General features: G+C 37.2%; 1 protein-coding gene across 3 annotated transcripts in view; it reads left to right on the plus strand.

Annotated features, from left to right (window-relative positions):
- c12.1 (spliceosome-associated protein CWC15) overlaps window positions 1-23,819 on the plus strand; it is a 159,219-nt gene that overhangs the window by 35,575 nt on the left and 99,825 nt on the right. For all 3 annotated transcript variants that reach the window (XM_090397924.1, XM_090397923.1, XM_090397922.1), the window contains exon 3: window positions 15,776-15,888. In XM_090397924.1, coding sequence (XP_090254050.1) covers window positions 15,776-15,888 — 113 coding nt within the window. The remainder of the gene's footprint in view (window positions 1-15,775; window positions 15,889-23,819) is intronic.

Raw genomic sequence — 23,819 nt, forward strand, 5'->3', positions numbered from 1 at the left:
GTTCGTCGTACATGTTGTTTATTTTTTAACGGTATATATTAGAACACAGAAAAATAAGTAAATAATTAATTTATTAACTTATTGCTGATATTTCTCTGGTGTTATAACCAGCATCTTCAGAGCACAAAAACACAGTTTGTCACAATACGCTAGACTATAACAACATGGTGTAATCAATGGACTAGTTAAACAAAATTATAGCAGCAACACAAAGACTAGAGTCCTGATTTTGGTGCCCTCTGTCTGAAAAAAAAAAAAAAAAAAAATGCAGCTATCACATAAGACTAGAGTCCTAAACAGAGAAAAATACCGGTACTAGTTTTTTCTTAAGAGGACTCTCCCACATTTTAGGCAAATTTATACAGCCATATTTGTTGAGATTTGGAGTGTGTTTCAGGGCTTCTGTTGCCTCTAAGAATTATCACTATTGCAAGTCGGGCCTAGCAGACCATATTCTGGATACCCCTGCACACAGGATCAACTGTAAGAACACAAAAGTACTGCACAGAAGCTCTTACAAGTCGGAGAGATTGTTCTTAGAGGCAACAGAAGCCCTGAAACACATTCCAAATCTCAACAAATATGTCTGTATAAATTTGCCTAAAATCTGGGAGACAGTTTGGCACTCTTAAGAAAAAACTAGTACTGGTTTTTTCTCTGTTTAGGACTCCAGTCTTATGTGATAGCTGCATTTTTTTTTTTTTTCAGATAGAGGGCGCCAAAATCAGAATCTAGTCTGTGTTGCTGCTACAATTTTGTTTAACTAGTCCGTTGATTACACCATGTTGTTATAGTGTCATGTATTTTGACAAACTGTGTTTTTGTGCTCTGAAGATGCTGGTTATAACACCAGTGAAATATCAGCAATAAGTTAATAAATTAATTATTTACTTATTTTTCTGTGTTCTAGTTCTAATATATACCGTTAAAAAATAAAGAACATGTACGACGAACACATAAGTCTGTCCACACACTCACCAATATTTGAAAGTTCTCCTAACCGTACCTAATAGGGAGCATGGCCACTAGCATCTGTATATTCGTATCTTATTGGTCCATTTTGATGAGGTTTCACTGATCTGACAGCTGTTTCTTACTTATTGGTTCATTCTCAGAGACCAGGCAGAAACCTTAAGAGAGCAAACACTCTCTTGTAATACTGAGGAACTTGAATTACGGAGAGGTGTATTTATCGTAAGCGAACTCTCGGTCAGTGCGTAAAGTATTTACTAAAAATAAAGATCCAAAAGGCTTCAGTTTGGCACTTGCATGCCAGTCCCTAGGAACCCTGTATGGCTAGTCCCAATTCCATACATTGTGGAAATTTGGTTCCTCTATTTCTTCCAGTTAATAAGCAGTTTCTGGTTGTTCTCCATCAGAGATAAACATGCCCTTCCTCTTTCTTTCATTCTTATTTTGGACAAATAGGGTTCTGTTGAAAAATGACTGCAGGTATGCCAATCTTAACATCATCCATAATAAACATGAAAGATCTAGCCTGACTCATCATGGATTGGACTCCGATACAACATCATCTAGTTCAGTACTGCTTGTTACATTGATGTCATTTTAGGCTTGAGAAAATGTTCAGAGAGAGAGTACAGAAGTGCTTGTACACTGCCCACACTCATGGGGGTGGACTGAAAAGTTCTGATAAACACCTAGAACAAAAATGACGGGTTTATGTAACAAGGGAAAGACTTTTTTCTCAGAGGATTACAAATGATGCAGCAGCATTGTAACAAGTGTATAACTTCATGGGAAATATGTAGAATAATGTGTAAGCATGGTTTTACCTCAATTCCTTCATGGTGATTATCACAACTTCTCAGGATGCCCTCATAAATCGGAATAACAGTCTGTCTATAGCAAAAAATTTTGTAGTCACAGTCTGAATAAGTGATAAGCAGTAACACTCCCTCCCTGGTTTTTTATTTAATTCCATTGTTATTTTTCAAATCTACTTTTATTTTATTTTATAATTTTTGTTAGTTTATTGAATCTCCATCAGTCATATGGTCACTCTAGTATTTGGTTTGTATCTTTAGAAGGGAAAGCAATACTGTTAGATTCAGATTGAAATAAAATCCAAATAGTGGAATCTAGAGTGTCAAGCAGCCAAAAAAAGATCTATACATAGCATGGGATATATTTCATAGATATCCCACCACATCAGATCTAATATCCGTTAAATGTGCTCAAGGCCAAAGCATGTTATGTGAGATGTCAGTCACACACTCTTGGATTCAATTTACATAATCAATTAATCAAACAATCAGCGTAAAAAAAGTTGTATGGGATTAAATTCAGAAAATGAAAGGTAAATGTAAAATGCACTGTTTGTCTACCTTCTGAACATAATGGATGCATTGTTGCTGAAGCAGTTGCAGACATTTTGAGAGATAATTTTGCTAGAATCTCAGCAACAGTTACCTCCTGAATTTTTAATATTGAAAGAGCAACAAGAGAAACAGCAGCTAAATTTTTCTACCAATGCACTAGAGTCATACAATTCGACTTTCATTAAAAAGGAAACTAAAAGGCGCTCCTTTTTACTGGGTCATGGCTATGGAGTAGGCTCTGATGATGCTTTTGATGAGATGATAAAATATCTTCCATGGATCCCCCTTCCCTTACTATACAACAGAATACTTACAGAGGGATTGTTTCTGGATTCTTGGCATAAGTCAGTTGCCATCGCTATCCCAAAACCTCAAAAGTATCCAACACAAGCAATCATCAATCTGTTGCTCTGACCATCTGTTGGAAAAATAGAGTAAATACAAGGCTCCTCTGGTATTTAGAAAGCAGCATACTTCTTTCCAACACAGTCTGGCTTTCATAGGCACCCAATAAACATTGGACCATTTGTTCTGTTTAGAAATATGAGATGCTTTCCTGAAATGAGAACATGTGGTTTCAGTCTTATTTGACATTGGAAAAAGCTTATGACATAACATGAAGATAGGGCATATTAAAAGACCTCTTCAATCTTGTCTGAGGGAACACCGCAGATTAAAATTAGAATCAGATTAAGATTAAAAACTTATTAAAAACTTTGTCCAGCTGAGTCTTCGAAGTCTGAGTAGGATGCACGTTATCTTGGCCATATCATCAAGAGGAGAGTGTTCTTCAAAGCTCTGTCTTAAGTGTGACATGCTTTGCTATCAAAGTTAATTCAAACACTGAACAGCTTCCTCCTACAGTAGGCAATGCTCTTTATGTTGACATTTCACAATTTACTATCGCTCCTGCAATATGAGAGTAACTGAAAGACAACTTCAACAAGCAATTAATTATGTCTCTTCATGGGGGTCTTAGTAATGGATTCAGATTTTCAGCAGAAAAAAAAACTGTCTGTGTACACTTCTGCCAAAAACATATCCTTCATTTAGATCCTGATTTCAGAATGGGACAAAGTATTATTCCATTAGCACCAGAGCCAAGTTTATTGGCATTCATCGTTGATAGAAAGCTTACATTCTTTACACATTTGTCAACTTAAGGACAAATTCAAAAGAAAAAAAAATGCATTCAATCTCCCTTGCACTCTCTTCTACAGAATGGGGTGCTATCAATGTTCCTTGCTCCCCTTTGTCTGTCTGTATATGGTCAGTGGTTGATTATGGGTGCCAGTTTTCAGTTCTAGAAGAGAGAGAGCATGCTTCTATGGATAGCACCTATCCATCATCAGGGTATACAAATAGCTACTGGTGCTTTTTGCACATTGCCATTCTAAGTTTTATGTTGAAGCAAATGAACCTGCTCTATCGCTTAGATAAAAACAATTGTGTCTTAACTGTGCCCTAAGTTTAACGTCTCTTCCAGGGCATCCTACATGGACTAGTATCTTTTCTCTGTGTTGGGAAGTCAATATCACGGCAGACTGCAATTTATACCCTTTGTATGCATGTTAAAGAGCTCATGGAAGATGTTGGAACATTAATGTTGATAACATTAATTGCACCAAACATAACAGCATTCCTCCATGGCAGGGTTTGCACTCCATCCTGTAACCTCTCACTTTGTCCAACTCCAGAAGTCTCATTTTCCATCATCTGTCTACCTGCAATTGTTTAATTCACATAGAGCAGCATGCTCTGATTTCTTGTCAATATATGATTATAGCTTAAGATGTTCTGTTTGTTTTGCTGCTGTTTTCTGACTTTATCCCACTAGATTCCAGTTATACAGCAGTTGCATGGCATTCAGCTGGCACTAGTATATATATATATATTAAAAAAAACGCTACCAAAAGTTGTAATTTAATTTACACATATTCATTGAGTTCTTTACAGGCCATCTTGTATCCTGTGTGTAATTTGCATCCAGTGCTTTGTGAGGCTTTACAACTGTTGTACAAAATGGAGACCCTTAATTTGGATGTTTGGTTGCACTGGATTCCTAGCTGCATTGGAATTAAAGGAAATGAGATTGCAGGTGCCAGGAGCTAGATTAGCTTATACTATTTACATATACAGATTTCAGACAGCTTATAAGATCAAAGCTAATTATCCAATGGCAGTCATCATGGCAAGAAGCACTGATAAACAGATTGCACAAGACTAAGCCTGAAATTAAGCATTAGCAGTCTAGTCAGCATAGAACCGGAGGAGTTTATGTATAACCGAGCCATATATGGTCAGGCAGATGTTATCAGACTTGGACAAATTATAAGACATGTTTATTTTTTACAAAGAATTAATTTATTTAACCCCTTAACATACAAAGATGTCTGTGACACGTCATTTGTTTATTGCACCAAAATTGATTTTTAATTTTGGTTTCACATATAAATACAACCGAATATAGATGCTAGACAATCTTGTGCCTATTTCCTTTCAGCCGAGAAAAGTTGCCAACGGCATGTATCAGCTATTTCGTTTGCATTTGCACAAATTCATCAATATTTTTCAAATAATGACGAATTTGATCCAGCAAATCGCCCTCGCCCAAAAAATTGGCAGAAAAACAACTGCTTTCTGATTTTTAATTGGTATGTTAAAGGGTGAAGGACATTTATGAATTATATTTTTGTGTAGACTCTGAATTGTGTAATTTATCATCATCAAATTCTGGACATGTACCTACCTTTGTGGGGGGAGGGGTGTACAGAATATTGTAGTACTATCTGAAAAATTTACATCATTGTTAACTTCCTATCTACAATTTTCCTCCAAATCAATCTGTTAAAGGCGCCAACATTATCAGATCTCATATTTCTTTCTTCTAAGGCAATTTTTACTGTATCAATTCACCTATATCTTGGTCTTTTGTCTGCCAACCTGGCAGAAAACACTTGTTTTGCTAATCTTTCCCTCTCTCATTCTGTTGAAGTGACCATATTACCTGAGATTAGCTCTACTAACACATTCCTGGATGCTAACAATGTCAAGTTCTTTCCTAATATCCTCATTTTTAATATGATATTGCCACTGATGCCTTCTATTCACATCCCTAATTTTCTCAGGACTGTCATATCTGCGGTCTCTAGTCTTCGGTGAAGCATTTTATTTCTAACCCATATCTCAGATCCATAAGTTAAAATTGGTTTGAACACTGTCTTGTATACAGCTAATTTAATGTTTTGACAAATTTCTTTCTTATTCCATAGAAATTTATTCATTTGACTTCCTGCCATACCAGCTTTGTTGATTCTGTTGTCTACTTCCATATTCAATTTACCATCTTCACTAAAGGTTGTGATTAAGTAGCTGAAATCTTTTACTTATTCTATAGGTTCTTCATTCACAATGCAGTTGATATTTTCAATGCTTCTGCCTATTTTCATTGTCTTTGTCATGTTATTGCTGACCTTCATACCAAATCTATTACAACAGTTATTGAATTTATTCAGGGAATCTTGCAGATCTTATATTTCTATCTTCTAAGGCACTTTTTACAATATCAATCCACCTACATCTTGGTCTTCCTCTGGGTCTTTTTCCTGCCAACCTGGCAGAGAACACTTGTTTTGCTAATCTTTCCTTTTCCATTCTGTTTAAGTGACCATACCACCTGAGATTAGCTCTGCTAACACATTCCTGGTGCTAACAATGGAAAGTTCTGTCCGAATATCCTTGTTTTTAATATAATATTGCCATTGATGCCATCTATTCATGCCCCTAATCTTTCTCAAGACTCTCAAATCTGCAGTCGCTAGTCTTTCGTCACATGTTTTATTTTTAACCTAACTCTCACATCCATAAGTTAAAATTGGTTTGAACACTATCTTGTATACTAGTGTTTTGACTAATTTCTCTCTTATTCCATATAAATTTATTCAGTTGACTTCCTACAATACCAGCTTTGTTGATTCTGTTGTCTATTTTTATATTCAATTTACCATCTTCACTAAAAGTCATGCCTAAGTAGCTGAAATGTTTTACTTGTTCTATAGGTTCACATTCTCCATTCACAATGCAGTTGATATTTTCAATGTTTCTGCCTATTTTCATAGTCTTTGTCTTTTTAATGCTGAGCTTCATACCATGTCTATTACAACAGTTGTTCACTTTAGTCAGGTAATCTTGCAGACTTGTAGTGGATTTATTTAGTAGTATAACATCATCAACATAAAGCAAAGAGCTGAGATTAACATCTCCAACTTTGATATCAGGTTTAATACCACTTTCCTTCATAACATGATCCATATAGGTAATGAATAATAGAGGGGATAATGTACATCATTGTCTGACACTAGATTTAACATTAAACCATCTTCCTATACTTCCTTCAATTCTAACTGCTGACTTACAACTCAAATAAAGACTAAGCATTGCTTGATGTAATGCCCCACTAACACCATACAACTGTAGCATTTTGAATAGGTTCTCTCTTGGCACCTTGTCATATGCGTTTTCCAGATTTACAAAACTTAATACAGATCTTAATACAGAACTATTTGTCGTTAAGTGAAAATCTGATCCTGACAGCCTTTATTTGGCCTGAATCCAGCTTGTTCTTCACCAAGCTCTCCTACAATCCTTCTCATCTGTTTCAGGTATTCTTGCATAAATCTTACCAGGAACACTCAGTAGAGAAATACCCCTGTAATTGTCACACTCTGTTTTATTTTCCTTTTTGTCCTTCTGTCCAGCCTTCTGAACTATGCAGTGTAGCCACTGTAATACTTTCATACCTCAATATTTAAGCATTTCTGTTCGAATATCATCTATTCCAGCTGCCTTTCCACATTTGGAGCTTTTGATGGCTTTTTCTACTTTAAGTATGGATATGTATTTCTGATTGCATGCCTGGTCAGTGTTTTCTATGACTGTGCTGTCACTAATTGTTTAAATTAGCAATTTTTTAAAGTAATTACTCCATACATTAAGGATATCTTTTTCTACAGTTTTTATATCACCTTTATCATCACTCATTCGTTTTACAGTACTCTTTCTTCCATTTTCAAAAATTTTTTCTTGAATAATGTTTGTGTATTTTAGTCTACAGAACACATCTTAGAGCTGCTCAACTTTTATTCACTTTAAAACTTTCTTACATGTTCTTCTTTTCAATATTATCCTGCTCAAGACTAAATGGTGATCACTTCCAATTTCAAATCGTCTGTATAACAGAGGATTTGAAATTGGAATAATTGGAGTAATTTGAAATATACTCTGGTGTTCTGCACCAGGGAGAAAACATCACTATCAACAATAACGTAGTCAATGAGACTTTCTTATTCCTTGTCTCTTCTCTCCATGTGAATTTGTGCACATTTTTATGTTGGAACATTGTGTTAGTAATAACCAGTCCATGTCCTGAGCAGAAATCCAACAGATATTTGCCATTATTATTAGCTTTGTTCTTTTCTTCAAATTTTCCATATATATTTTTGTATGTCTGACAATCATTTCTTACTCTGCTGTTTAGATTCCCAACAAGGACCAATTTTTCATTGTGTCAGTTGCTCTCTCTCTAAAGCATCAAAAAATTCCTCCACTTCTGCTTAGTAGAACCTTCTGTGACCATGGGCAGAAGTAATCTCATTATCCAGTTCCCCATTCTTATATTTGCCCACATCACTCTACTTGATATTGCCTGCCATTCATGAAGATTAGCCTTGAATTTAGTGTTGAATACTATGGCTTTGTTGCAAAGTAAATGACAATAGATGAGAAATTATTAATATAAACCTCCAGGGAGTCAAGGACTCATTGACAGAGGCCATATATTACCCACACCTGCTGTCATTCCTGTTCTTGTATTCATTCACACTACTTGCACACACCATATCCAGTGACAGTTCATTCTAATCACAGACCATTCTATGAGAAAAATATTTACTCCTTGCTTTTTTTCCCCACCCTCCATTAAATGAAAATCATCTACTGAAATTCTGTATGACCCTTTCAGAAGTTTGTAAGTCTCGATCATATCATCCCTCTTTTTCCTGTTTGCTAATGTCTGCAGTTCTACAAATTCTCTCTCTATCTTCATAATCGGTATTCCACAATCATGATATCATTTTTAGTACTCTCCTTTGCACTTTCTCCACTGTATCTGAATCACCATGGAGACAAGACCTCACAATAGTTCAAGTGAGATTTTATCAAGGCCTTGTAAAGAGGAAAAATAACTTCCTTAACTTGACATTCAGTTTGTTTCCTCATTGCAATTATCCTTTGAGTTGTATTTGCAATCCTTGCTATATGTCCCTTGATATAATGTATTTCAACTTCCTATCTATTAAAACGCCAAGATCCATAGCTTGATTACTTCCTACATAATCTCACCAATATAATATGGCATCATACCAAAGTTGTATAACTTATGTTTACTAACATTGAACTGGTAGTTACTTTTATATACCCACAATTCCAGCCTATTGAAATCGTTCTGCAAGTACTGCATATCAGCTACGTTCGTGATTACTCACCTATCTTTGCATCATCAGCAAATAGCTATATGCTGCATGTCAAATCCTTCTCAATATCATTAATGATTGAATAACAATGGACCAATAACTGATCCTTGTGGCACACCACTGGATGTATTAAATCTTGCAGACTCACATCCCCCCCATATACTACTTTTTGATATGTCAGTCAGCCATTCTCTTATCCATGCCAATATTTTATAATCCAATCCCATATTATCAGATTTATGCAACATCTTATATTAATTATAAGATGTTGAATAAATATATATTGCAATTTATATTAATAATACTAATTTCTCATTTATTGTCATTTACTTTGCAACAAAGATGAGTAGCCATAGTATTCAACAATAAATTCGAAGGCTAATCTTCTTGAATGGCAATTAATATCAAGTAGACTGATGTGGGCAAATAGAAGAATGGGGAACTGGATAATGAGATTATTTCTGCCTATGGTCACAGAAGGTTCTAAGGTAGAAGTGGAGGTTTTTGATGCTTTAGAGAGAGAGAGAGAGAGAGAGAGAGAGAGAACAACTGACACAATGAAAAATGAAAAGTTCATCCTTGTTGGGGGATCTAAATAGCAGTATTCTATCTTAGCAAAATCCAGAAGTATCCATAGGGTCCATTCTCCTTTTTTGATTCAACAGTAACGTTATTGTAGAATGTGAACAAGTTGCTCAAACATTACCTTTCCTTAATAAATCCATTTCTATATGCAATCTCTAATTAATTTTCCAAAATCTATTTGTCGTTTTATCATGACTCTGCCACTTGTATGTAGAGGCTGCTAACTTCATATCATTTGCTTTAGTATCCCATAATGCACAACATGCTTCCTTTTGTATGTGCATATTGCTAAGCATTATGAAAGGATCACCACCAATCAGATTTTATGTATATTGAGGTCTCATCAGTTGGAGCTCGACAAGGGAAGACACTGAGGTAAAATCAATTTTTGAGTCATGTTTTCCATATAGCGTATCACCATATTATTAAATACTCTGAATTAGAGGTAGTTGTAGAATAATTTCAGAAATAGTTGCTGAATACTTTACTTTGTAACCAAGCAGAAACATTTTCTTCACTTATTGCTGATCCAGAGTATTTTAATAATATGGTGATGCATATTTTTTCTACTGGTACGTGGAAAATGTATGGCATATGGAATGATTTGACCGCATTATCTTCCATGGTCTCTAGCTCCCACTGATGAGATCTCAAAAAAGGTTGAAACTGGTCTGGGTAGTGACTCTTCCTATAAAGCATGGCAATATATTCATCTGCAAGGAAAGTGTACTGCACATAATTGATGTGATGTGTAACCTTTGCTTAAATTTGGATAAAGGATTAAAACAATAATATAATTTCTTGTCAAGTATAATTTAAATTGTTTCATTATGTGATTCTTAGTTTAGTTGTAAGAATAAACCATACCAGCAAAAGTGTTGAGAACTCTGCTTTTCCTTACATTGGCTGACTACTTCATGAAGAATTTAGAATCTTTTGCACAACAGTAATCCTAAGCTTCATTGTAGTACAAATATACTGATGATGATGATGATGTAATTTGACAGGATTCACTAACTGAGCTCTAAGCATATATCGCCAAAATTATTGTTGCTCATGCTATTGAAAGTAAATGTAGTATTTCTTGAATATTTCGAAAAACTAGAAACTGAATGCATTCAGCATTATATTCATGCTTATTCTCCATCATCCACATCAAAATTCTAGCAATGTATGATGTATATTGCTGATGATGATGATTACTCCTTTTTCAGTGGAGTAAAAAGAAAACGAATTCAGTGAATGTTTATCCATTGAATTCACTTTGTTTTTTCTCCACTGATACCTTAATACATCAAGGAATGACACCAAAACTCTGCTATACGAAATAGTTTTGTGCAGATTTTTTTATTAGGATAACTTGAAACAACTTCAGGGATTCTTTTGTTTCATCCACTCAAGAGGAAGTTAACTGTTGTCATTCCTTATGTCCAAAGTATATTTCAACATTTACTAGTAATTGGCATTCAAGTGTCACTTCATTCGTATCCAAAACATTTGTTCATTTGTAAGTTCTACAAAGGATAAGTTTCCCCACTGGTATTTTTAGTGTTTTTCAAGTCTCTGGCACTTGTGATATGTCCTAGAAATCTGCAGATTTTCTGCATGAGAAGCATAAAAATTACATTATGTATCATGAATGAGAATGTTATAGAAACATGCTATCACCTTCAAGCACATGGAAGAAGACTAATCATGTTCCTTCTAGAAAGGCTGTATAAAGAAAATATTGCAGCATTATTATCATCCTGATCTAAAATCAATCAGGCGGATTGTATTTATACCATTTGTTTGGAGGCATTGCTGTTTAACAGTGCTTATCTAAGTGTTTTTATGATATGTACTATACCTTGTTAGCACTTCATTTATTCATACTTAATGGAAGTAACAAGCATTACAAATACATTTTTAGATAATTCACTACATGTGGATCTACTGTAACTTCATGGATAACCAGGTTTAAACTCAGACATTTTTATTAACACTAGATGTATTTCTCTAATCTATTTCGTCATCTGTATGACTGGTAGCATCTTCAGGAAGTTATTTAGCATAAGTAAAAGACAATAAAATAATAAATGTTTCTCAGCAGCCATTATTTCTATAAATTGAAAAAGACTGGAATGATAGTTTAATCACTTGTATCATTAAGTATGTTATGTGCTGTCTCTATCTTGTGTAAACTGTATGTGATTCTGGCATAGGAGAGGTCTTGAATGGTACACATATTAATTAATGATTTCCAAATGTTCTGAAGAATCAGTCCTTGGTTTCTATTTAGTGAGCCTTTTGAACAAATGACCTCAGGAGACTCCTTCAACAACCTATCTAGCTGTCCTAACGAGCTTTTGGAGACTAAGTGGGATTCATTTTCCACTGTTGGCCAATTAGAGATAGCTGGTTCAAGACTATCACTAATTTTAAGTAGCATTTGGTGAAGTGACAGCAGAGAAGTCACAATCTCTAACACAATATGTCATTGTCTGAAATAGCATGGGTCTTACAGTCGATTTTTTGAGTTTCCAGGAATAAAAACCTTACCTGTGCCAGAGATCGAAAGTGCAGTATAAGAGGAAATTGGCTAGTCAGCTCAAAAATAATCCAAGGGAATTCTTCTGCTATGTTCAATTCAGAAGAAGAATAGTTTGTGCATGGGGGACACTAGCAGATAGTTACAGTAACAGTGACCATAGTAAAGGATGTAGTGGAAATTACTTTAGTAGTAACAATGATGATAAATTATAATTTTCTTTTTTAATTTTATGAATAAAAATGTTGCAGTATATGTGCAGACCAACAGGAAAAGAATAAATGAAATGCAATTGTGATTATAACAAACATGCTATACTCATCATCATCAGCTCAACAGCCCTACATGGGCCCTGGCTTTCTTCAGAAACTTCTGCCAACCTTCCAAATTAAACATTCCAAAGAATGTTTAATGCCAAAAGAAATTCACTAGAAGTTCATAAAAGTTTATGGACACTCTTCTCCTTCGTTTTTGATAATTAAGAAATAATGGGCTGCCGAGTTTAAACGTGGCCGTACCAGCCTTGAAGATGATCCATGTGAAGGACATCCAAAAAGTGTAACAATGCCAGAAATCATTAATCTAGTTCACAATATTGTATTAGATGACTGGCAAGTCAAAGTGCGCGGAATTGCTGAGACTATAGGCATTTCAAAAGACAAGAATAAATCTGATTTTGTGTATCGATTTATTACTATGGATGAGACTTGGATTCACCATTCACACCAGAATCCAAACACCAGTCTAAAAAGTGGACAGAAGCTGGTTGTTCAGCGCCAAAGAAGACTAAGTCTGTTCCATCAGCAGGAATGGTCATAGCATCGGCATTTTGTTTATTAATTATCTTGAAAAGGGTAAAACAATAACTGGGGAATATTATTCCGATCTTTTAACCAGACCAGACGAAAAAATTCATGAGAAAAAAAATCATCTTTTATCAGGACTATGCATCTGCCCACAAAGTTGTTTTGCCAATGGCAAACTTAAGGGATCTGCACTATGAATTGTTGGAACATCCACCCTATTCCCCAGATTTGGCTCCCTCTGACTTCTGTCTCTTCCCAAAACTAAAACTCTTCCTTGCTGGTCAGAGTTTTTCTTCAAATCAAGAGGTGATTGCAGCTGTAGAGGGGTATTTTGCAGCTCTTACTGAGAACCATGAACCACTACAGGGATGGGATAATGGTGCTGGAGCATCACTGGAATAAATGTATTAGTCTTAAGGGAGATTATGGTGAAAATTATAAATTTGTTTTTTCATTGTTAGGCAGAGAACTTTTCAGATCACCCTAGTAGCTTTAACTAAAGCAATAAGTTTTCGTGGAATCTGTAGTTCCTCCATTGCAATAAATAAATTAGATCTATCTATGTTATCACATGCAACTCTAAAATATACGAAAAGATGCTGCATTTCAATTCCAAATTGATTACATTTTTCAAGTTTATAAGTTGTACACAGTAAATTAATTCCTCTATAGTTAGAACATATCATTACATCACCTTTCTTATGGATGGGACATATGATGCTCAGATTATATTCATCTGAAATTATTTCATTAATCCAGATTCTGTTGATAAGTTGACACAGCTGCTTGAAGTTTTCTGTACCTTCACTTTTATTTAATTCTGCTTGTATCCTATCCATTCCTGGGACCTTATTGTTTTTAGCTATTTTAATAGCTGCCATCACTTCTGCAGCCTGTTTGTACTGGTTCAGCTGCTTCTAGATCTTGGCTCTCTCTTCCCTATCATCTAACCGAACAGATATTTGAATTCAGTAGCTCATTGGAATGCTCTGCCCATGTTCCTACTATCATTTCATTCCTGCTCAAAATTATACCCTCTTTATCCTTACATAACGTTGTTCTAGGCTGGAAATCTGACTATTTAGATAGAAAGATCTGCTTTCATTCATACTTCTGGGATGTTCCATTTCCTTAAGTTCATCCTCAGTATTCCTTCTTTCTATTCTTATGCACTCTTTTTTTTCTTCTTTTCTAGCCAAACGATATTCCCACAGCTTTACGAGCATGGTTCCTTTGCTGCATTTGTTTATGTGCCTCATTTTTTAATACAGTCATACGTTCACATTCTGCATCAAACCAATGGTTATACTTAACTCTATTGACTTTTCCTAATACTATGTCTGGTGTTGTCACTATGACATCCCTAAGAACATCCTAATCCTCATTAATACTCTCACCAATGGTTAGACCAGACAGGTTTTTACTGATTTTCTTACCATATTTGACTTTAACTTCTAATTCCTTAATTTTTCCATATTAAACTTTTTAGCATGGGACCCATATATCTTCCTTGCATTAGAGATTCTGCTTCTGATATTTGATATAATCAAATAGTGATCAGAATCAATATTTGCTCCTCTGTAGGTTCTAACAACCATGAAATTGGGTATATCTCCATCAGGAGACTTCCAATTCATTTTATGAATATCTTTATGATTAAACATTGTACTACCAATAACCATATTTCTTGAAGAAGCAAAGTTGAGTAGTTGAGTCCCGTTATCATTAGTCTCATTATGTAAACTATATTTCCCAATGGTTTGCCTGTGTGTATCCTCTTTGCCTATCTTGGCTTTTAAATCACCTATAATAATTTTTACATCCCTCTTTGGACATTCTCTGATGAATGTCCAAAGAGGGATGTTTTATGATGAATTAGATTTTATCTAATTCATCATAAAACAACTCTTTTTCAGCATCATTCTTTTCTTCATGGAGCATGTACACAGATAAAACTGTAGTTAAAAAAACTGTCCTTCAGTTCATTACCTACACATTTGAGGTGAGTTTGCTTTGAAGTCCATGATGAGATGTTTCATCCTCTTGTTTACAATGAAACCTTTTCCAAACGTGATCTTTCTTTTGGCAGCTATAAAAAATAATGATTTTTCTTTTCCATAATCCCCTCTCCTGTCTGTCTCATTTTTTGTATAGCCGTAACAAGTATCCTGTATTTATCCAATTGCTCCAGTAGCATTTTTAAAGCTCCAGATTGGTAAAGAGAAAGTATGTTCCATCCTTAAGACATTTACCATTTTGTCGCCATTTAGCCCGTCCAGGTTTTTTTTTTTTTTCCAGGGTGGGCTCATCAGTCCCACACTCAACCCCCAACCTGGAGGATACCAGTCTTCTGTGTTTATGACCCTGGAGTCACTGGGTACCAATTTTAGTCATCATCTCGTATGACATGCATGGGCTATTCTTATTCCCCATCTGCCACACGGGGAATGCTATACTAATGGATATTTAAAATATTTCATTTAAGTAATATTATTAACAAAATCTCCATCACTGCAGCTGATTTTATACAGAGATTTTTTTCCTCTTACTCTGAATTTTACTGTCCTTTGTTACTCATCCATTTTAAATGCCATTTTGGCATAGTGCCTACCATACAAAAAAACAAGCAAAAAAAACATGATTTCCAAACTCAAGACCACAAAAGTGAATTTGGTGACAATACCTGATGGAATTGAAAATTACAAATGCAATCTGTAATTTTCTTAATTATCTGCAGTCATTCTTAACCAAAAGGGAAATGATGTTGTGTGGTTTTTTTTTTTTTTTTTTTTTTTTTTTTTTTTTTTTTTTTTTTTTTTGAGATTTAGATATTGAAAACATTTCATATCTGGCTTTTGATGTTATCCAGTCTACTTTCAGTCCCAATAGTATCAGTTATTGTGACTTGTTTTTATGTGTGAATATTAACATGGTTGTGTTACAGAAATATGTTTGCACATAACTGGGTATGAAATTTTTTAGACAACCAGGACAAGGAACTTCAGATGAACTGAAGAACAAAGATTTTCGTCGTGAATTAGAGGAGCGCGAAAGAACTGCTGTACATGAAAAAGAGAGTAAAAGAGGCCCTAGAGGTAAATGCCATGACAGAATATTTTAATTCTATAATAAGGAAGCACATTATTATTATTACGTGACACCCCCCAAGGAGTCCAAGGACTCATCATGGAGGGGACACTCTACTCCACTATACACATCTCACCTTCTTCCTTACATACTTAATCTTATAACTAAACACATCTCATGTAATCTCTAGAAAATATAAAGGTAATGTTTATTTTATTTATTTTTAAGCATTCCCACTCAAGGTTTAGAATACTATTGAAGGGTCCATAGAGTAGGCGAATAAGATATGACAGAGTGTAAATTATAAATACTAAATGGACTAAATAAAAATAATAATGGACTTTTAGAGAAGGAAGAAAGCAGAAACTGGCCGCCATTGCAGTAAGGGAAGAGTGACTCATTAAGAGAAAGGTATTCATTGACTCCTTAAAACTTGCATGCCAAACAGTGCTAATCGCACTGATTAGATCGTCGGCTTGTCGAGAGCTCCTGAAAAGATTAGTAGTATTTTGTGTTAACATTGGAAACTTTACTAGAATTTTAAGTAGTATTGTTTGGTTTTTGTTTCTTGGTGTGTCTGTGCAATTTTTGCGTGTTTTCTGTTATTTTAATTATTATTTTTAAGATAAGATAGCGTATATATGGCACTGATAAAGAAAAAAATGGTGGCCAGGTCGCCATGTTTGTTTAAGAGTTTTGATGTAAACGAACTTATGCAATGTGCTGTCTGTGAGATGTATGCTTTGCGAAGAGCAGTGGGAGTCTGGTTAGAGGGTGATAGTGGAGTTAATATGTGCAGAAAGTGTAAAGAGAATGAGGATCTCAAGCGTGTTTTGTGTGGCGAGAGTGATATCGTTAACGATAGTCAGAATATAGAAAATGGCGGTGTGCTAGAGAATTGCGTGGTAGTGCCAGATAGGTGTGAGAGCGACGTTGAAAGTGTAAATGAAGATAGAAATACAGAACGAATGGATGATTTGATTGATAATGAAAATGGTGAGATAAATGCGAGTAGTGAAATTGCCCGTTTGAACTGTGCGATACACAGAGCTAAAAGGCAACTGGAGCGTATTGAAAAATGTGTGTTGAACGTACCAACAAATAACTGGCGAAAGTCTGTGACGGCAAATAATAAAATGTTCGTAAACGTCAATAAAATGAAGGAGCGAGTGCTGTATGGGGATTTGCTATTAAGAGGTGTGATAGTCGAGAGTTTAACGAAGTTGTACCAGCCGGGTGCGAACATAAAGGACGTCAGCGAATCTATTCGAGTGCAAAAACAGAGGGTGAAAGATATGATAATCGTGGCAGGAACAAATGATTTGAAAGAGGACAAAATGGAAATGATAGAGGATGTGAGGGAATTACTTGAGGTAGCAAAAGAGAAGAGTGAGAGAGTTAGGATGGTGAGTATCTTACTGCGGTATGACAGCGAAGTGTTTAGAAGGAGGGCCATAATTGCCAATGACTTTATGCGTGGGTTATGCATGGAGATTGGTGTGGAATTTGTGGATGTGTGGAATGAGTTCAATGGGCAAAAGGACCTATATAAGATGGATTGGTTACATTTGAATGGAGTTGGTGTACGGAGGCTTGAAAAAGTGTTGATGAATGATGTGGAAGTGGATGTACAGACTCAGGGAAACTAGATTTATTAAGGGGGGGGGTAGATATGCAGACCTTAGAGAGGCAGTCGAGTGTATGAATGAGTATAATATGCCCGAGCGAATACGAAGGACAATAAATCAGAATGGGATAGTTAATATAAGGAATCAAAGTAGGGATGGGACTAACGGGCTTCTGCAATTCAAGTATACTAATGCTAGGAGTATTAGGAACAAGAAAGAAGAATTTTTGGCCTTGGTTGGCACTTCCAGACCACTGGTTATTGGCATTAGTGAAACATGGCTGACTGAAGATGATATAGCTAGTTGGAAGGAATGTGAGGGGTATAGTGTGCTCAGGAGTGACAGGGATAATAAAATGGGGGGGGAGTCTTATTGATGATAGCTGATGAGCTGCAGACAAGGAGTATAGAAGTTGAACTGCAGGATAGAGAAAAAAGCACATTTGAGGCTGTTTGGTGTGAGATAGAATCTAGCAGAACAAAATATACAATTGGATGCTGCTATAGACCAGGTGATGGAATAGATGGTGGGGATAGTATGCATAGGCAAATAGAAGAAATGAGTGGAAGGAGGGTAATTATTATGGATGATTTCAATTATGGTAACATTGACTGGAAAGAGGAGAGGGCACATGGGAGGAAGGAATTGGATTTTATGCGGTTATTAAGGGACGACTATCTGCGGCAACATGTAGTGGAAAATACCAGGGGGCAGAGAGTGCTGGACCTAGTAATTGCAACCGAGAATGTGGCTGTAACGAACATGACCATGCTGCCACCAATTGGTGAGAGTGACCATAAGGTCATGACTTGGGAGGTGGCTAAAGGAGTGGAATTTACAATTAAGACAGGGTACATGTGGAATTACCGGGCTGGTAAGTATGACAAGCTTAGGTGTGTGCTTGGCTCAGTGCCAGGCATGTAAAACTGCAAGGGCTGGATGTTGATAGTGCATTAAGAACTGTTTGCAGGAGGCAATGGTTGACTGTATACCAAGAGTCCAAAGAATAAATCAAGTAGGGGTTAAATGGATGAATAACACTATCAAGCTTGAACTGCAAAAAAAGAAACAATTGTGGATGGAATTTAAGGAGAAAGGTGACCATAAGGCACAGGAACAGTATAAAGCTCAGGCCAGGATGGTAAGAAAAGCAAAAGCGGATTATGAAAGAAAATTGGCCATGCAGGCTAAAGAGAATCCAAACAGTTTTTTCAATATGTTGCAAGTAAAAGGAAAAATGCTCATGGTAGAATGATCTTAAAAAATGCTGAGGGTAGGGAGGTAACTGAATTAGTCGATATTGTGGAATTACTGAGCGAGCGAGCACTTTGCAAGAGTATATCATCCAGGTGGTGACTTTGCAGGAATGGAAGAACCAACAGCTTATACTGGAATTGTGATGAATGAAGTAGAGGTAACTAGTCTATTACAGAACCTCAATGTCAATACATCTGTGGGATTGGATGGTATACCAGCTCGAGTCATACGTGAAGCAGCTAAAGAATTGTCAGTGCCCTTGACCATTTTGTTTAATTTGAGCCTCGGGTCTGGGTCAGTCCCAAGGGGGTGGAAAGATGGGAAAATAGTTCTGCTGCACAAAGGTGGTTCCAAGGCTGCTGTTGAAAATTACCTGTTATGCCAATCAACATAACAGGAATCATTATCAAGGTCTTAGAGAAAATAGTCGAGGAAAATACAAGATTGGATAGAAGAAAATGGGATACTGTATCGGGGACAGCATGGTTTTGTGAAGGGTAGGTCATGCCTCAGTAACTTGCTCACGTATTATAACACAGTGACGGCTGAACTGGATAAGGGTAATGGGTTTACAGTGATTCTACTGGACCTTGCTAAGGCCTTCGACAGGATACCACATGGAATTCTAATCAGTAAATTGCAGCATATGGGGATGGACATAGGGTTGGTGAGATGGATAGGAAGGTGGTTGACGGAGAGATATCGGAGAGTGGTTTACTCAGGAGTAGAGTCCACAAGATGGCCTGTGACTAGTGGTGTGCCACAAGGATCTGTTCTTGGACCACTGCTGTTTAATTTGTTCATTAATGATATAGGAAAGGATCTGAGAGGAACAGTTCATTTGTTTGCGGATGATGCGAAGTTGGGCAGGGCAATAGTGAATGCAGATGATGTCAAAATTTTGCAGGATAGATTGGATAGATTGGAGGTCTGGGCTAAGGAGAATGGATGTCAATTTAATGTGGCCAAATGTAAGGTTATGCATTTTGGGGTGAAAAGATTGGCGGCAGTCTACTGCATTGGTGTAACTGTGCTCCAGGAAATTGATGAGGCACGAGATTTAGGAGTGTTGGTGGATAAGGAATTGAAATTTAGGGGACACATTGCAGAAGTGGCCAAATCAGCTCATCAAATCACTTGGATGCTGAAGAATACGTTGACAAGCAGATTATTGTTCCTCTGTATCGAGCCTTGATATGACCCCATCTCGACTACTGTGCCCAGATTTGGTCACCTAGGTTTCTTCTTGATGGGGAGGAGGTGGAGGGGATCCAGAGGCGAGTGACCAAGATGATAGCAGGTATGTGGAATGAACCTTATGAGAACAGGTTGAGGATTTGTGGGTTGCAAAAATTGGTTGATAGGCGGAGGAGGGGAGATATGATTGAGACATTCAAATTACTGAAGGGTTTCTATAAAATTAATTCAGAAGATATTTTTGAGAACAGGGCTGGTTGTGGGAGGACTAGGGGACATCCATGGAAACTGGACAAAAGTGTGGTTAGTAAAGGTGTTAGAGCTGGGTTCTTTACTTTTAGAGTGGTGAATGAGTGGAATGGGCTGCCAGAGTCTGTGGTGGATGCTGTGACAGTGAATGAGTTTAAGGCGAGGTATGGTAGATACTGTATGAATGTCGAATAGTTGTAATGAATGTGATTGGGGCCTCCTTCGATGAGTCTAATCACTCCCTGGAGTTGCCCGTAATAATAGTAACAATGCTCCCTAAAACATACATACATATATACAGTAAAACCCCTTTTTTACACTTTCCAGGGGACTGATGGAAAAAAGTGTAAATAGCAGGAAATGTAAAAAACATTAAAAAAAGGCTAAAAGATGACTTACTTCTAGTATGTGACTCTATATACTATATTACAAAATTTAATACATACATACATCTTCAAGGCCCACTCTTCCTAATTGGGTTGTGGAGGCAACAGCTGCAAGAGGAACTTCCAATGGTCACGATCCTCTGCCACCAAGCTCAGGTGTTCTGGTGGGATTCCCAAACATGTCCACCCAAGGTTTTGGATATAATCTATCCAGCGAGTCCTTGGCCTTCCATGTGGCCTCCCACCCTCTGGCTTGGCAAAGAAGGCCTGCTGGGGGGAGACTCTCTTGTGGCATTCTGACCAGGTGCCCGTACCAGCGTAACTGTGATCTCTCAACACGGAGAAGCAGCGGTTGAGTATTGAGGGTTTCCCGAATTGCAGAGCTTCTGACTCTGTCGAGTTTTGTCAGCCCCGCAACCCCTCGAAGGAACCTCATTTCAGCCACTTGGATTCGTGTCCGCATTCTTTCGGTCATTACCCAACTCTCATGACCATAGGTGAGGACGGGGACATAGACTGTATTGAAGACAGCCAACTTTGCCTTCTGGCTTAACTCCCGCTTCAACTACTGAACGGCCAAGCTCCTGCAATATTGAGCTTGCTAAGCCAATTCGAGTATCTAGCTCCCATTTTCCATCATCCGTGAATATGGACCCAAGGTATTTAAACTTCTCCACCTGTCTCATTGGGACTTCACTTACATTTAGAGTGCACTGGGATGGTTGTCTTGAGACCACAAATGTTTCAGTTTTGGCCACACTGATCTTCATTCCGGCGTCTGCACAAACAGCTACAAACCTCTCCAGGGTCCGCTGGAGGTCATCTGTGGAAGAGCTAAGCAGAACTAGGTCATCTGCAAAAAGCAGACGTCCAATGCTACATTTTCCAATTCTGACACACTCACTGCCTCGGCTGTGCCTATCAATCCAGTCCATTAATATTATGAAAAAGAGGGGGTGACAGAACACACCCTTGGCAGAGGCCAATGGAAACTGTGAAAGGTTCAGACTTTGTGCTGTTTACCCTGACACAAAACTCTGGGCATTCATACAGGGACTTGATGGCAGCTAATAGTTGACCATCCACTCCATACTCCTGTACTACTTGCCATAGCTTATTCTGAGGAACCCGGTCATATGCCTTCTCCAAATCCACAAAACACGTGTAGACATTCCTGGCATATTCCCAAGATTTCTCAAAGACTTGCCTTAAAGTGAAGATTTGGTCAGTTGTGCTTCTACCAGGACGAAAGCCACATTGTTTTTCCTCGAACTTTGACTCAACCATGCCCCTGCACCGTCTTTCCAAGCACTTAGCACACACTTTCCCAGGCAGGCTGAGCAGAGAGATGCCACGATAGTTACTGCAATCCTTCTGGTCTCCCTTCTTAAAGACTGGTATTATTATGCCTGTCTGCCATTGCTTTGGTGCTCGCCCAGATATCCAAGCAGCCTGACACACTCGAGTTAGCCAGAGAACACCGTCTCGATTTAAGGCTTTTAGTATTTCGGGCCAAATTTCATCATCGCCAGCAGCCTTGCCCGATTTTAGCGATTTTATTGCTAAATGGACCTCTTTTGTTGTGAGACTAGTCATTGCCCTGATCTGCACCTCTTGGATGTCCACAACTGCTGGGCCACCCAGGTTAAGAAGGCTCTCAAAGTATTCCCTCCATCTGTGGAGGATATCCTTCTCGGTTGTTAAAAGTGCACCATCAGAGGCCTTACAAAATTTAATAACTGAAAATAAATGAATTTACAATTACTTACATTTATCTATTTAAAAAAATCTTTAATTGTTGATTGTTTTTAATTTTTCTGCATTCTTATAAGTTCTACCTGCCTCTCCACAGTGTATAAGGCATTAAATACCCCATCGTCTCCTGATGCACTTGCAATATACCGCCTCAAAACAGAGATAGCTTCCATTGCTTCTTTACTAGTAGGGACGTTAGGTTCTTGATCACAGTCTTCTTATTCTTCTTCACCAAGGTGGTTGGAAAGGATGACTTCTACACTTGGTACCATTGATGTGATCACATCATCATAGTCTTGAAATGAGGAAGACCTCTCCATCACATACCAGTTGTTGGGCTCTGACATATCTTCTTCCTCCTGTAGTTGTTCCTCCTCTTCCACAAACATAACTCCTGCCTTCCGGAAACAGTTGGATATGGTTTCAGGAGTAACATGCAACCATGCTTTGGCCACATAATACATGGCATCAAGGATTGATATGGTCATTTGTTTGGTCCATACCATTATCATGCATAAACACAGCTTTTTCGACAAGCATTTTTCTATATTTCCATTTAAATGAAAATATAAATTATAAATCCCAGATCTAATTGCTGAAGCTCACTTGAACAATTAGGGGGAAAGAACACTAATCTAATGTTTCTGAGCTGCAGATCTTCAGGGTGTGCAGGACATTTGTCTAGCAGTAGTAGTATTTTGCGGTGATTTGCCCCCATTTTAGCATCCAGAGCATGCATGGTGGATATGAAGATGCTGCTGGTCATCCGTGCTGTGCTGTTGGCATCGTACTTAGTAGGCAGGTTTTTTGTGTTCTTTAAACACCTTGACTTTTTAAATTTACCAATTACCGGTGCAGGTAATTTTTCTGATTCATCAGCATTGACCATGAGCAAAACAGTTAGCCTCTGCTTGCTGAGTTTTCCACCGTGACACTTCTCTTTAAAATACAGTGTTTTTACTTGGCAGAATGTTATGAAAGAGCCCAGTTTCATCAATATTGAAAATATTTTTAAGTTCATAGTCCTGAATAATAGTTTTTAGTTCATGTTTCCACTGATTTACAGTTTCCCCCTGCAACACTATTACTTTCTCTATACATTTGATTATACACAATATTGTGACGAGTCTTGAAATGATTAATCCATCCATTTCACGCAGTAAAACCATTAATCCCCAACCTTGCAGCAAATTCAACGGCTTTTGCTCAGAGTATAGTACCATTGACTGGAATACCCGATGCTCTCGTAGAAACAAACGACTCTGCCACAAGTTTATCGAATTCATCGCATGTCGATGCCTGGATATATTTTCTTTTTTCTTTCTTTTTTTTTTTTTTTTTAACATAGCGCCACATTGCTTTGCATTGAGTTCAATGCTTGACCTGTTTTTTACTATCATGTTCAAAGTAGACACGGAGAGTCCAAGATCTTTTTCTAATTGCACACGTGTTCCGACGTGCCAATCT

The sequence above is a fragment of the Typopeltis vanoorti genome, chromosome 9 (genome assembly GCF_054136105.1).
Source record: "Typopeltis vanoorti isolate ZY-2024b chromosome 9, IOZ_Tvanoo_1.0, whole genome shotgun sequence".
NCBI classification, from domain to species: Eukaryota; Metazoa; Arthropoda; class Arachnida; order Uropygi; family Thelyphonidae; genus Typopeltis; species Typopeltis vanoorti.